Genomic DNA, 14349 nt, shown 5'->3' with positions numbered 1-14349 from the left:
TGTATCTTTCCAGTAGCCTTTGTAGCTGGAACAGTTCCCCTAATCTGGAAATAAGATACTGCCTAATAAGTAAGCAACACATACTGTCAATGTGAATAGTTAGAAGCATGACTGGGTTACTGTAGTGCCTTGTTTTATATATATTAATTAATTTCCTGGTAAGTTTGTTGTTAAATGTGTCAGGCAAGATAAGGGAGGTTTGACTATGTTAGTCTCTGCACCTGAAGGAGGACAGAGAGCAAATAGTTTGATGATATTACTTGACATTTTAGTTGGTCCTCTCCTGAATCTGGAAGGCTTCTTGGGGCAGCAGGTTTTCTAAAAAAAGGATCCAGATGTACAAGCAAACTTAATGTATACTCATGGCTTTGAGGGAAGGCTTAAAAGATTAATGAAGAGAAACTGATTCTGGAACTTTCAAGATTAAACAGAATCTAAGAAATTTCTTCTGTCTTTCCCAGATTTTTTATATGTCCATATGTTGTTTTTCAACAAGATTGCTGTCCTGCTTCATCCTGTGCTGAGAATGGACTGTAAGTAATGTATCAGTCAGTGCAGAGAAGGAGAGCTTGTCTGTAGGAATCCAGTGTGATTTGTTGGTGAAATCAAGATTGTATATGGAGGACATCAAGAGAGAGTGGGATGTGAAGACCAAGAGTCCAGCTTCGTTCATAATTCACAGTGAGCTGTGAGCAGCCTGTCCTGGGTCATTCAGTCAAAGCAGAAATCTCTGGGTTTATAACCAAGAAAAGAGTAATTTATGTCAACGTTAGCTGACTGCATCTTTATTTAGACTGAGTTTGTCACCACTGATTCCATGTATAGACAGTGGAAAATGGTCAGTTTGTCTAGAGTATGATGTGTCTGTTCTATCCCAAACATTTGTTTTAGGTTTTTGTGAAATAGCTGCTAAACAGATGCACTTTTAGAAGTGCGTACTTTTTTATTGAGGGGCAACTGGATGGCTAGCTCTGAGTTCAACATCTCAAAAATAACTATCAAGTTTGAACAAGATAGTCCCGTGATGCCCTAGGTGCTCTTCTTTTTCTGGCTGCCTAGATTGGTGCTTGGAGTCACTTCTACAGAGCTATGGGCTAAGTGCAGAATGGCCCTGGGATTTTAATGGGGTATTGCCTTTATTTCTTTACATCAGTTCCTCATCTGTAATGGAAGTAGCAGTACCCCCTTCACCTTTTTTGCCCATGCTGCACATAGTTTAACCTTGCTCTGTGGCTTTTCCTTGGAGTTCTGTTTCACAGTGCCTCTCCCCCTTCTTACCAATGGCACAGGAATCCCTGTTCTGGGTTTGGTCTGCAAGGTTTTATCTCCTGGGTTTAGAATGGCTGCATGACTTGATCAGGTCAGCCTCAAGACTTGAGTACTACACGTGATGGTGCTTGACTTGGGGAGAAAAAAAAAACCAAATAGGAAATGGCTTTTATCCTGTTTTCAGTGGTCCAGGGCTTTTATCAAGAGCTGAAAAGCTGTAAGGTATTGAATCTGAAACTAGTTGCTGCACTGTGACTGGGTGTTACTAGTCCTGGGCATTGAGCCAGTATAATCTCAGAACTAACTTCATGTTTGGGACCAGGACAGAGCATTTCTGTAGGATTTTGACTTAATTTAAGACTTTTCTGTCATTGTTCAGAGCTATTTGGATGTTCAGAGTAATATGTTAAATCATAATGAAGATAGATGGCAATATTTGAGATTGTTATAAATTTCCAGCAAATAACAAAATATCAATATACTGCTTTTTATCTCACGAGAAATGGTAGCTCCTACAGTGACAATTCATAACATATTCAATTGTTGTAAGGCGCTTCCTCAAGTTCAGCACTTAATGGCTCTGAGCTGACTCTTGTGAGAGCAGATCTTTATTAAAGAACTGAAAGACTTAAATGTCAATTAAAGATCTGTATCTCTTTTCTCCAGAGTTCAATTATCGATTTCCTTCTTTCTGTTTTTTTTTGTGTGCCTGGTGTATGGAATGCATGAGTGTGAAAGTTGCAGGGTTCAGGTTTTGGAGGGTGTAGTGTTTGGAATCTGGGTAATAATGACATGGCTGCATCTGAAGTGGATGCATGTTCAGGAATGAGGGTGGTACCTGTTCTGCCATCAGCCTTCAATGGGACTGAGCCTTCAGCTGAGTAATGCACCTGTGCATGGGCTTTAACTGGGTAGGTTGATGGGCTTTTGCATACATTGACAGATGTAGAGATTCACTGATGAGAGAGGTTTGTAATATCAGTTGACTTTCAGTTTTAGGTGGTAATTTGCATGTATGATTTTGACACTGTGTCTTGGTAGCTTGGTGATTTGGTTGCCATGTGAATACAAATCTGCAGGAGAAAAATTGAAAGCCTGTAATTGTAGTTTGCCAAATATCCTCCTCAGAAAAGATGGAAAGTTATATTTTTGCATATTAAAAAAGCAGCTCCTGTCCTTGAGGTCAGAAATGTACCTTTGCAAATGTAGTATAATACACTTGCACTAAATTTTCTGAGAAACCAGGGTCGATATTTTTCTCTTTGTATTTCACAGATTACCTACTTACTTTAACTTTGGGTCACACAGCTCAGTAGGGAAGCAAAAGAAGAGAAGAGAGCCTGGAAAGATGCTGTTTTCACTGGCACTTTTAAAAGTGATTTCTGTAGGGGAATGAGGAAGGGTCAACTTGCCCTACCCTGCTGGGCTGGTGTGAGAGCTCCTCAGAGCTTCAATCAGTATGATGAGATGCCTTTTTCCAGATGTAGAGTTGAGCTGCAGCTCAGGCTCCTGTGCCCTGGTTTGCAGAATATAATGACTCTTAAGTCATGCATTTTTTTACTGATTTGTATGGCAGTAATGTTTTGAGGAATGGTGAAATGCATGGACTGTGGTGCAAAGCTGCAGGTAATGCTTCAATCTAAGATTCAGACTCATAATGTCAGCTGTGAATGATGATGATTATGCTGCTAACTTTGTATTGATCTGTGTCTTCAAGTAAAATTGTTTCACTTTGCTGTAGGTTAACCCAACACTTCTGCTGACTGGTATTGTGTGTTTGGCTCAGTGACAAAAATCCCTTACCAGCTGCTAACCTCTAGGTTAAATTTGTGGCAAGAGCAGCTGGGTTTGCAGCCAGCCTCTCTTGGGGCATGGATGGCTTGATGTCTCTTGTTGGGAGAGCATGGTAATACTGTTTCAAACAAGTGAATTAATTTGGTGTGGCATCAGCTGGTGTAATTTGTTTAGGTCTGTAATGATACTGTGTCAAGTAAAGTAGGTATCATAATGAATGGTAACTGAGTCATAATGTAGTTTTTTTCTGATACATTTATGTGAAAAAAAAACTTTGTTTTTTTAATTATTTTTTTAAAAGCTCTTTCACAATGCTTTATGTTCCCTTATGTTAGGAAGGGAACATAACAGGGCAGAATAAATTAATTTTCAAGAGGTGTATAAGTTAACTGAAAGTGTGTTAGGGAGAAAGCATTTATAGTGCTCAGTGTAACAGGGACATTGGAGAAATGCCTAAATTTCAGTTTGGGGTTAATAGGACAGTGGCTTAGTTGCTTTTGTTGCCACATTGGCCTGAGTGGAGCAGAAGTGATGTTGACAAAGCAGGCAATAGTTAAGGTGTTGATCAGTCCTGCTGGAAATGGGTGATGGAGCAGTTCAGGTGGTGACATTCTGCTGCTTTGTGTAGAAATGCACTTGGAGACACCAGCCTCTGTTCCTGAAGGTGGGCACAGGGATAGGAGCACATCCAGTGTGCTCTGGCTGGCATTTAATCAAGGAAAGTTTGTAAGAGAGAAGGCAGAACTGAGAACTTGAGTGCTGTGCCCACAAGTGTGGTCTAGTAACAAAATGGAAAGGTTATCAGTGAGCAAATGAGCAGTGATGGGCAATGTGCAGCAAAGCCCAGGAATGCAAAGCAAGATGCTGGTACAATGGGCACTGGAGTTTCCCTCCCCAGCCTACATTACTTGAAGGCAGCTCTATCATATATGATTACTGGGGGAAAAAAAGGTTTTGTGGAAGTCTTCTTAATTATATTACTTGTAATATTTAGAGTGGACCATGCTCCTGAAAAAATGAGAGCAAGCCTTACCCCATGTTTGTATTCTAACAGCAGAACTGAAATGCCACACACATTGCTTGCCTTTGGTGACAAGTGTTTAGAGCAGTTTTGCTTGGCTTCAGCTGTGTGTGCATGGCCATGTGCTCACCCAGATGAATTGAGGCAGGTGGCTGTGTGCAGTTCTGAGACCTTTGAGGGAGGCTGCTGCACCTGCTGGGTCTGGCTCAGGCCACCCATATCTGCTGGGCTGCAACCTGCTCTGTGCTCAGTGCCAAGGAGTCAGAAGCTATGGGGAGCTCTTGTGTGAGATGGACTTGCAGGATTCCACTTGCTGTCCCAGTGTAAGCTTTTCATTGCAAAAATCATGTTGCACAATCTCAGAATTATGAAAGTGTTGTTTCAGAGTGAATTTTTGTCCATGAAAACCTGCAATGTCCTAGGGAATGTTTTTCCTCAGCTCTGGAGTTAGTTTGTGTGTATTTCAGTGTGTCTGCTTGATATCTCTGCAAGTCATGCATATGAACAAGTTTTGGGCCCAGTTGTGATTCTTGGGCTAGGTTCTGTTGAACTCTTCTTAAAAAAAAAAACAAACAAACCCACCAGAATGTAATTATTTTTACAAGACTGGTGGGAGGCTTTCTGTGAGGACAGCTTTCAACTAAAGGGTTATCAGTGTCCTTTATCCTGTAGCATGCCTTGGGCCTGCTGTCAGGAAGGAAGGTGGACATGCTCACACACGTGCTTCTCACCATTCTTACTAATTTTAACAGGAAACTGAAAGTCTTCAAGGTGCCATATTTGAGAAGTTGTTTCACTTTGCTTATCTGACTGAAAATCTAAGGCCAGCAAAGAGAAAGTGATCTTCTATGTCAAGATATTTTGATCTAAAGAAGTGCCTTTTAGAAGAGACATTGTTCTGCATTCCGTTATTGTATTTTATTTTTCTTACGCTTCAGATGTTTTAGGGTAATGTAAAATGAATCATGCTTCATGACACGGAGCTTCTGGAGTGTGTCCAAAGGACAGTGAAGCTTCTGAAAGGACTAGAATCTAAGTGTGAGGGGCTGAGGGAGCTGGAGGTGTTTGTCCTGGAGGAAAGGAGACTCGGGGCAAGACCCTTATTGCTCCCTGCAACTGCCTGAAAGGAGGCTGTAGCCACGTGGGAATTGGCCTCTTCTCCAAGGCAAACAGTGATAAGACAAAAAGAAATGGCCTCAAGTTGCATCAGGAGAGGTTTAGATTGGGTATTAAAAACCAATTCTTGACTGAGAGCGTTGTTAGGCATTGGCACAGGCTGCCCAGGGAAGTGGTGGTGTCTCTGTAGAATCATGGCGTGTTCGGAGTTGGGAAGGACCCTAAAGACCATCCAAAACCAACTCCCTGCTATGAGCAGGGACATCTTGCACAAGAGCAGTTTGCTTAAGTCCTGACCTGGCCTGACCTTGAACACTGCCAGGGCTGGGGCATGCACACCCTCCCTGGGCAGTCGGTTGGGTGCTCCTTTGAGCTGTAGACTTGAAGAAAAGGTCAACCTGTTAGCCTGACTCCAGCCTGCTTCATGTCCTCAGTTATCCTCATGTGTGGGTCCTAGAAGGAAATGACCCTCACTGGGATAGGTCTTTTAATTTCTGCTGTGTGCACACCTTGAAACATGTTCCAAAGACTTGGAACAGTGCAAAAGGAAAAACTTGAAAATTTTGAACATTTTTTTTCCCCTTTCAGTCCTTGGTTCTCTAGGGCTGCTTAAATATTTGCATTCCATTGTTCATATAAGTTACTTTTTAAAACAACTGAATAAATTTCAGTGGTTTTTAAGTAACTCTGTTTTGACTATCAGTTCTTCTTTGGCACAATAAGAAGGAAAAAAAGGACTGAGTACTGCACTTAAATTTCTCTTTTGACTTTTCATCACTAATTTCTACTGTTACCCAGTCTAAATTTATCTTGACCAAATTTATTGCTAGGATATTAGTGCAGGCTGAAAGACTTTAAAAATTTAACTTCAAAAGCATACTTAGAAATCTTACAAAGCAGGAGCATATATTCTTCCAGCTGGTATTTGTGTTCACATTAGTATTAATCTCAGAATACTTTTTACTTAGGTTTTCTCTATGATTTTAACTTCAAGAAGAAATAGTATTTAATGTCTCCATCTTAAGACTTGGCCATTCAAGGAGTTTTTATTCTCTTGGGTCTTTGCTATGGAACTTAGGTTGCCTGAAGGTGATGCAGCTGTATTTGAAGCCCTGTCTTTGTGAGCTTCATTGAAGCGTGTAGCCTGTCAGTGACAATACTGTCCCTGGAGGGGTCTTAAAGACTGTGCTTGTGGCACCTGGGGACATGGCTGGCCATCCAAGTGGTGGACTTGGCAGTGCTGGGTTGGTAATGTTTCAAGGTTTTTCCAACCTAAATAATTCTATGATTCAATGATTCTGTGTTGTACTCAAAAGCCAGAGGAACAGTGTTTGAGTGTGATGGAAATACATGTATGCTCAGTCATATGTGCTGTCTTAAGCACTTTTTACAGTGGACAGTTGTATTTAAATAAGGGGAATGCTCCTAATTTAATAACAGCACAGAATTGTTGCTCTCTTCAGTCCGTGCTGAATTCTGCATGAGATGGGGAGAAATAGTCTTTTCCTCTCTATTTTTCTGTGGGGAAGGCAATGAACAAGTGTTTGCATTAGTAGGTTTTTTTTTTTCCTTGTCTTCTTCTATCTTTACATATCAATAAATTTTCTAAAATTAATTTTGGTCACAGTTAAAGCAAAAACGACTAAGTGCAGTACTGGAATGTCTGAAAAACTTCCATGAGATGAGCTTGAGAGGGAAAAGATGTATTTATTGCCATTGCTTATGTTCTAAATGTAAGGAGACATTAAACAAGAGGCTTATGTATCATGTGATGTCAGATCATTTAATTTGCTCTTGAAATGTATCTAGTTAGTTGGGAGAGACACCTGTGTAAGGGAAAGCAAATCCTGATAAGTGGTACAAAACTAAAACTCCTGGATACAAACCTTGTGTTTCACCCTGTGGAAAGTTATGTCTGTGATTTGCTTCTAGAAGAGAAAATAAATAGAGCTGTGCCCAAAAGAACTGCTCTGGGCTGTCACTTGGCTGACTGGTCAGGCATAACTGTACAGAAATGAGCATTATTTGCCACAGAGGGTTTCTTTTATTGATGAACTCTCTCTGCCTCCCTCAAAAACTGAGATCAGAGCAGAGCCTGGAACAGAGTCACCATGTAATTGGAACTTGCTGAGAAATGTCATGCCCCTTGTTTGCTTGGAATGGTAGACAGAGAATGCCATAGCTCCAGGGTAGCAAAGATCACATCCAAGTTTTTCCAGCAATCTAGCCAAACCTGAAGGAGTTTATGCTTCCAGCCAATTGGCTCTTGAAAGCCTTCCAAATTCCAACTTTCTTTTCTTTTAATAATCCGTGTTAAAGTGTACTGGAACATGATCACAAACATTTTTTCTTGCAAGAATACTGCATGCAGCTGAGAGGCATCTTCATTTGTGGTAGGTCAGTTGCTGCTTAGATTAAAATTCAAGTATTGTAAAAAGTTGCTGCTGGATCTTGTGGTCTGATACTGCTGAATCTTTGTGCTGTGATTGTGTGATGTGTCAATGACATGAGCTGAAACTTCTAGAAATGGATCTCACATCTTGGAAATTTTAGTGTAATAGCAGGTGTAGTTACTGGACAGTGAAATCAGCCTATACAATTCAGTCTTGTTTTGGCTTGAAAGTTTTGTAAACCTCTGAACAGAAAGCACCCCAGTACTTTATTTATTAATCCCAGTGAATTATTTTAGTCACAGTGTTTGGTGCATCCCGCATTTTGGAGACGTTGATGTACAGAAATCTCAAATGGAAACTTTACTGCTAGATTTAGTCATAGGGCTTTCCACATGTTAAGTCGTATCATATCTCTTTTGCATAAATTATGGTGCTTTAAAATAAAATCTAAGAATATGGATAATAATGGTGAGAGATAGCCTTTTCCATCTTGTTTCTTTGCTCTCTGATCTATTTCAGTCTGTTTTTAGTTTCATTTGACTAGAGACAGATGAGGGAGATCCTCTTAGCTGAGGTGTCCTTTTAACTCTTACCAGCTCCTCAGGGAATGCTAATAACATAATAATGTTTAAGGGCATATTTTCATTTTTGTTCTCATGGCTAATGGCTGTTAATAGAGGAGAGCAGCCCACTAGAGTAACAAAGTAGCAGAAAGGAAAAAGGTGTAATGAGACTTTTGGAATTTATTTCAGCATTTTTTTGTAGGTTCAGTGTTGGGGAAGCTTCTCTCCCTGTCTGTGCCTAGAGAGTACAGTTTCTGTTTCTCTTTCCAGAGATGGCATCAACTCATTCCTATGGGCTGGTACAGTGAGAGCAGGAGCACCAACCTCCCTCTTTCTGCCAGTTGGACAAATTTCCCCTCAGGTGCTGCTGGTGCAGAGGTGGGCCATGGGCTGGGGAGTCAGAGCTGTGCTGGTTCCCACCCACGTCAGGGCACGTGGAAGGCTCTGCCTTGGACATCCCTGTGAACATTGTCCCCTTAGCTCAGGTCACCTGTGCTTCCCTTTCCCTTTGCCTCTGTGGGGATTGTTTCTCTTCTGTTCTGACACACTTCCTTCCTGGAAGAGTGTAGGGCTTAGATATTACTCATGGATTGCGTTCCTGTAATGGCTCAATAAGAACCTTTGTGGTGTTATTGTTGTTTTCCACCCACCCACTGCAGGCAGTCACTGTAGTGTCAGGCTGTGGGTGGAGAAAAGATGTCAAAGAAGTAATTTGTGTAGTGTCTGGTCAGCTCCATTTCCTCTGCAGCATGCCCTGGACAGGTCTGTTCTTACCTTAAGTGCCTTTAAATAATTTTAAAAAATGAAGCATATGATAAGCCATTAGTATGGGGCACTGTCTTTCCCAAATGGTATTGGTGGATGTGCAGGGCGGTGATAGCCTCTGGTCCCAGGGGCAAAGGGAAGGAAGGAAAGGATTTCACCAGGTTATTTCAGAATTGAGTAAGACTGAAACCAGTGGTTTACTTAGCTTGGACTTTATCCTGTTATCAAACCAGCATCAGAGCTTTGGTGGTGCAAACTTACCTGACTTTCATTGTTCAAAAGGAAGGAAATAGCATCTTATTTTTCTAACAGAATAAACACATTTTCAGACCTGCACCCTGTGCTGCAGCCCACGTGCACTGTTAGAAAAGCAGCGCCTGTGTTGGTTTTTCCTGTTTGTGTCCCGCAGAAGCTTTGATGTGAATTGCTCAGAAGTTAGTTGCTGCAGCACCCATCCTTCATTCTCTTGTCATGCCCTCTCTTGTCACGGTAAGACTCATGAGGTGAAGAAGCAGTTGGGTTTTTTTGTTAAAATTTTGCCACAAAAGATTTAGTCTCATCCTTTACTGGTTTTTTATCTTGTATAATATATTCTAACCACAAGTTTGAAAATGTACCTCTTTCTGAAGAACTGCAGCAGAGCTTGGTGCAGTTTTAGAGAGTTTACAGATGTGCCACTGGGATTTGCTGAGCTTTTGTGCTTAATAATTTAAATATTGCTATTTCTGAAGATTTCGTAGACCTTAGGCTTGAGGCCCCTGGGATCATCTGATCTGACCTGCATATGAATCATAAGAAAGTAACTTGCATAAGTTATTCTTAAATTGAGCCCAAATACTCATGCTGGACTAAAGCCCAAAGATGTTTGGCTGAAGCAATCTTCTCAAAAAGGAAAACATCAAGATAAGTTGAGTGCATGTTCCTTAGGTGTGGAGCTTCACTGCCTAATTGTCTTCCCTTTTTTATCATCCAAGGTCATAATTAAGATCTTTCTTTCTGCTTTCATTTTCCACTCTTTTTGTGTTATTGTGTGCTAGATTGGAGAAAGCATTCAGTAGTTATCAAGTTTTATGTGAAAAGCAGACACCTCATAGTTTTCCTTTTTCTTCAGCTACAGTATCAAGACTTTGAATTGAAGACATTTTCAGCAGTCTGTCACTCTTGTAGCTCACCTCTACACTCATCTAAATTTTATTCTTACTCTTTGCTCTTTAAAAAGTGGAAACTCAGGCTGTGTTCAGTTGGTTTTTTTTGGTCTCAGTAATGCATTTTAAGATCTTGTTTTGAGATTTAAAATCTTGCCTGGGCTTTAGCCCAAGTCTGAAGCCAAACTGTTTCACAGTTCTCTTCTTTTTATGGCCATATTTGAATGCAGCTGCTGTAGCTTTAGGAATTAAGTTGATCATAGTGTACAGGATGAATCTTCTTGAGGTCTTCTGGAGGTTGTCTTTAACTTCAGCACAGTTATGTACTAAATTAAGTTATATGCACTATCTATTCTTTTTTTTCTCAGAGTGGTTTTATTTTGATGTGATGCATCAAAATGGCCATTATAAAAATTGTCAATATGGCTGCTGCTAAGCAAATAAGAGAATGCAGTCTTAAGTATTTTTGCTGTGTTTGTAACTGGTTTTGTCCAAATCCTCCAAAATTGTGTGAATTCTGTTAGACACGTGATCTTCAAATCTTATTTGAAGTGTGTGTGAGTCTGACTTTGCCTTGGTTAACCAAAAATTAGGCTTCATTTAGATATGCAACTATCAGCCAATCTATAGATATAGATATGTGCCTGTGTACATGTATTTAAGGACACAAACCTTTGGTTCATAATCTTCAGAAGACAAAAGCCCTGAAATTTTCATGGGGTACAAGACTGTTGAGGTGTTTACAGGATGTGCATTATTTAACAGTCCTTTAGTAATGAAAAAAAAAACCAAAACCAACTTGGAAAAGATATAGAAAAATATTCCAATTCTTTTTAACAGAAAACCAAGCTACAGTGTAAGATTTGGACTATCTCTGAGACCATGGCTTTTTGTATTTTGCAATGTTGGATAACTGTTGGAAGAAGTACCCACTGTTATTCTTTCATTTGAAGGCTGTGATGAGTTGCAGAGTAATGAAGAACATTTTTGTGCAGGTCAGGTTTTGAGACTTAAAATTCTGGCTCTCATTTTCCTCTTTTCTGAATAGTGGACTATTGCTTGTCTGAGTTTAAATCTCTTTTTTATCTTTTACTGTTTTGTAACAAAATGGGTAAACCTTTCCTATTATGACTGGTTTTCATGGTGCTTTTCAAATACTAAAGAAAGAACTAGTAATAACTAAAGAAAGAACTAGTAATAACGGAAAAGCAATATGAATATCCTGTTTTTTGTAGGATGGAGTTGACCTTTTTATGGATAATGCCCTTTGTGATGAGTTACTAGCTTTAGATATTTGTGTATCATTTGATCTTTCTCCTTTTGTAGTGACAAATCTGTCAGGATTTGTTGTCATATTCAGAAAGACATTTGTTTTCAAGTTGCACAATGAATTAAGTCATCTAAGAACCACCAGAGACTGAAATCTTACATGTTGTGAATCCATTGTAATGCTCCAGGGTGCCAGCAGTGGTGCTCTGGAGTGATGTGGTGCCACAAGTGGGATGCTTGGATTTGCCTAACCCTTGTTCCTGGAGGAAATGGGATTGGCCCAGTTGCAGGTGCACACCAAGCAGTGCTTGCTTCTGCCTGCAGGACCTGTGCTGTCCATCAGAGGGGTGTGGGGAGCCAGCCCCTCTCAGCAGCATCTGTCCCCTCCTGCCACGCTGTGCAGGTAAATCAGGCTTTGCCTTTGCCCATGCCCATGTTCTCCTCCTCTGAGTTCTGTGCAGGCAGTTTGAGGAGGACAGATGGATGTGTTTGGTCGTTGCTGTTGCTGGGGAGGATGTGAGAGAAGGGATGTGGAGAGAGGAGGCTGTGTGCTGCTCTCTGGGGTTCAGTGGTGGGAAGGAGCCGCAGTTGCTCCCTGGCTGTGGACCATTGGCTCTGCCAAGATAATTAAAAATCCCTGGACTGTTCTCTGCAGCTGCTGAGATGGGGTTTTGCTGGCCTTCTTTCAGCTCCTGTCAGAAGAATAACAGTTCATCTAAGAGACAGTGCTTTTTGGTAGTTCGTGCTTTTTGGTAGTTCATGCTTTTTCCAGACAGACTTTTAAGTCCTCTGTTGGTTTACTGCTTCTGCAAAATAGCACCTTGTAACACAGGCATTTTTGGGAGATGCAACTTGACTGTAAGATGTGGCAATTGGTTTTTCTTTCTTTCAGCCCTGCAAACAAACTGTGAGCCTGTACCAGGTTGTTATTTTTGCTCAAGCAGATGATTTTCTAGGCTTGAAGGAAAGAAGTGCTTTTTCTGTGTTTTGCAAGCTGGATTCAGTTTTGTGTTCCTGATCCTATTTTATTGACTGAATTTGCACTTCTGTACTTTGAAATGGTTGCAGAAAAAAATATCTGTAGTGCTTTAAACAAGAAAGGGCTCTTTTTTCTTTTTTTTTTTTTTTGTTCTGGTGGTGTATTGTGCTGATGAAAGATGAAGAGGTTGACAAAAGATAATATTGCATTTTTGATATTTTAGGTTTTTAAGTGCTGATTACTCTTCATGTAAGGAAAAGCATCTTGAATTCAGCTTAACAGAAAAACCATCCTGAAATGGAAAACAGTCTATACCAGCATTGTCTGTGTCAATGGATGATTATTTTTTTCTTCTATATGTCTAAAGGTGATGCATAGAGTAACATGAAAACATTCTAGTTCATAGTCCCTTGAAGTCAGAACTCCTAACATAAGATGACATTCTTAGGATATTCTCCAAACTTGTCTGTGATTTCTGGGACAATCAAAATAGCTTTCCCTTGAAATCCCTAGATTCCCTTTCCTTTGTGGCATGGATGATAATGATAATAGTAATGAGAAGACCATTTGCAACTGAGAAGTTGCACTTCTGCATTCTCAGGTCTTCCTTGTAGAAAGATCAAATATTTTCCAGAAGTTGTGCTCAGGTTTCCAGCAGCATGTCAGGCTGCTCATCTCATGGGCTACAGAGTGCAGGGAGGTGAAAAGGAAACCAAGAGAGCATTAAATGGAAAAATACAAATAGAAGGTACATTTGTAAAGAGGTGTGTGGTAAGGAGAAAAATGCAGGGAAGTGTAAGACCTAGTAAATTATTAAATAGAAGGGCAAGGAGAGCGGGGAAAGGAAAAGCTACAGGGAAAGCTGTAGACAGAAGAACTTGACCCTGGAGCAAAATGACTTTGTTTGCTTTTCCTAAGACCTGGGGCTTAATTTCCAGTTTTACTGAGCTTTCACAAGGATATGAAAGGGGAATGAGAGAATTGTAGAAATGCTGGGATAATCACAGAAGATATCAGTGCTCCTATGTAGTCTCACATAAATGCCTGCTTAAAATGCAAGACAATGTACATTTGGAGATAGAGACAATGTAAGAGAGCTTGGGTTGAGAAAGCCACCCTGGGAGAGCAAGGAAATGCTAAAAAATCCTGTACTATTTTAGTAGCATGTTTTCCAGTGGATACAGGTGTGTAAGCTTTAGCAGATGTGTAGTAGAGTGGAATTTGGGGTAAATAAATTGAATTGAGTTTAACGTTGATAAGGAAAATCATTCTTAGAAGTTTTTATAATGTATTATAGATTTGAATTTGTAACTGGTAAATATCTTTTAGGACTAGTTTGGGTTTTTTGGGGGTTTTTGAGTTCTTTATTGTAGTTGTGGGGGTTTTTTGGTGTTTTTTTTTTAAATTGTTTACAGCAAAGAGTGTTAATCTGTGTAAGTGCCATGTTTTTCTAATCTTGATCACATAAAACACTCTGGCCTAGATTTTACTTGTTTACATTCAGTATCAATAACTACTTTTTTTTAATCACATCTAATCTTGGAAACCTGTCTATATGTAGAGGGTTGTGCATTTGTTTGTAGTACTTAATTCTTCAATAATTGCATACAACAAGCTGTGTTCCTGTGCCAAGCTGTGGCTTTGGGGCATGGTAGGAAGAAAGGGATGGTAAATGGGAAATTCCTGACTTCTTGTATACCAGCTACTTTATCTGTTTTAATCCAAAAGCAGCCCTTAGAACTGAAGTCTAATCCCAAAGCTGTGTTGATGCAAATGATTTATGTGCCAAAAAGAACCACTTGTGCAAAGAAGGATAAAAAAGTGGGCCTCAAGATGGATCCTGTTTTACAGTAGCTGCTTAAGTATGTAAACTTGGTGTTACTGAAAAGAATGAGAAGATCTGTGTCTGCCATTGAATAATCATAAATGGTTTTTGTGCTGTTCTTTCTTTCCAGATTTGAACATGGAATTCAACCCATCAGATCATCCACGGGCCAGTACAATATTTCTCAGTAAATCACAAACAGATGGTAGG

The 14349-nt window shown here is 40.1% G+C and overlaps 1 protein-coding gene across 4 annotated transcripts in view; it reads left to right on the top strand.

Moving 5' to 3' along the window:
• Positions 1-14349, top strand: part of CCNY (cyclin Y) — a 120608-nt gene that overhangs the window by 59205 nt on the left and 47054 nt on the right. For 2 of the 4 annotated variants that reach the window (XM_071428656.1, XM_071428657.1), the window contains exon 2: positions 14270-14344. In XM_071428656.1, the coding sequence (XP_071284757.1) occupies positions 14270-14344 (75 nt within the window). Of the gene's footprint in view, positions 1-14269; positions 14345-14349 lie in introns of those variants that run through there. The other 2 variants (XM_071428661.1, XM_071428658.1) reach the window with 2 other exon arrangements.

Source organism: Agelaius tricolor, unplaced genomic scaffold (assembly GCF_023055355.1).
Source record: "Agelaius tricolor isolate 1412-34295 unplaced genomic scaffold, bAgeTri1.0.p SCAF_6, whole genome shotgun sequence".
Classification (NCBI taxonomy): Eukaryota; Metazoa; Chordata; class Aves; order Passeriformes; family Icteridae; genus Agelaius; species Agelaius tricolor.
Note: the sequence above shows the minus strand (reverse complement) of the source record. Positions and strands in the feature narration are given on the sequence as shown.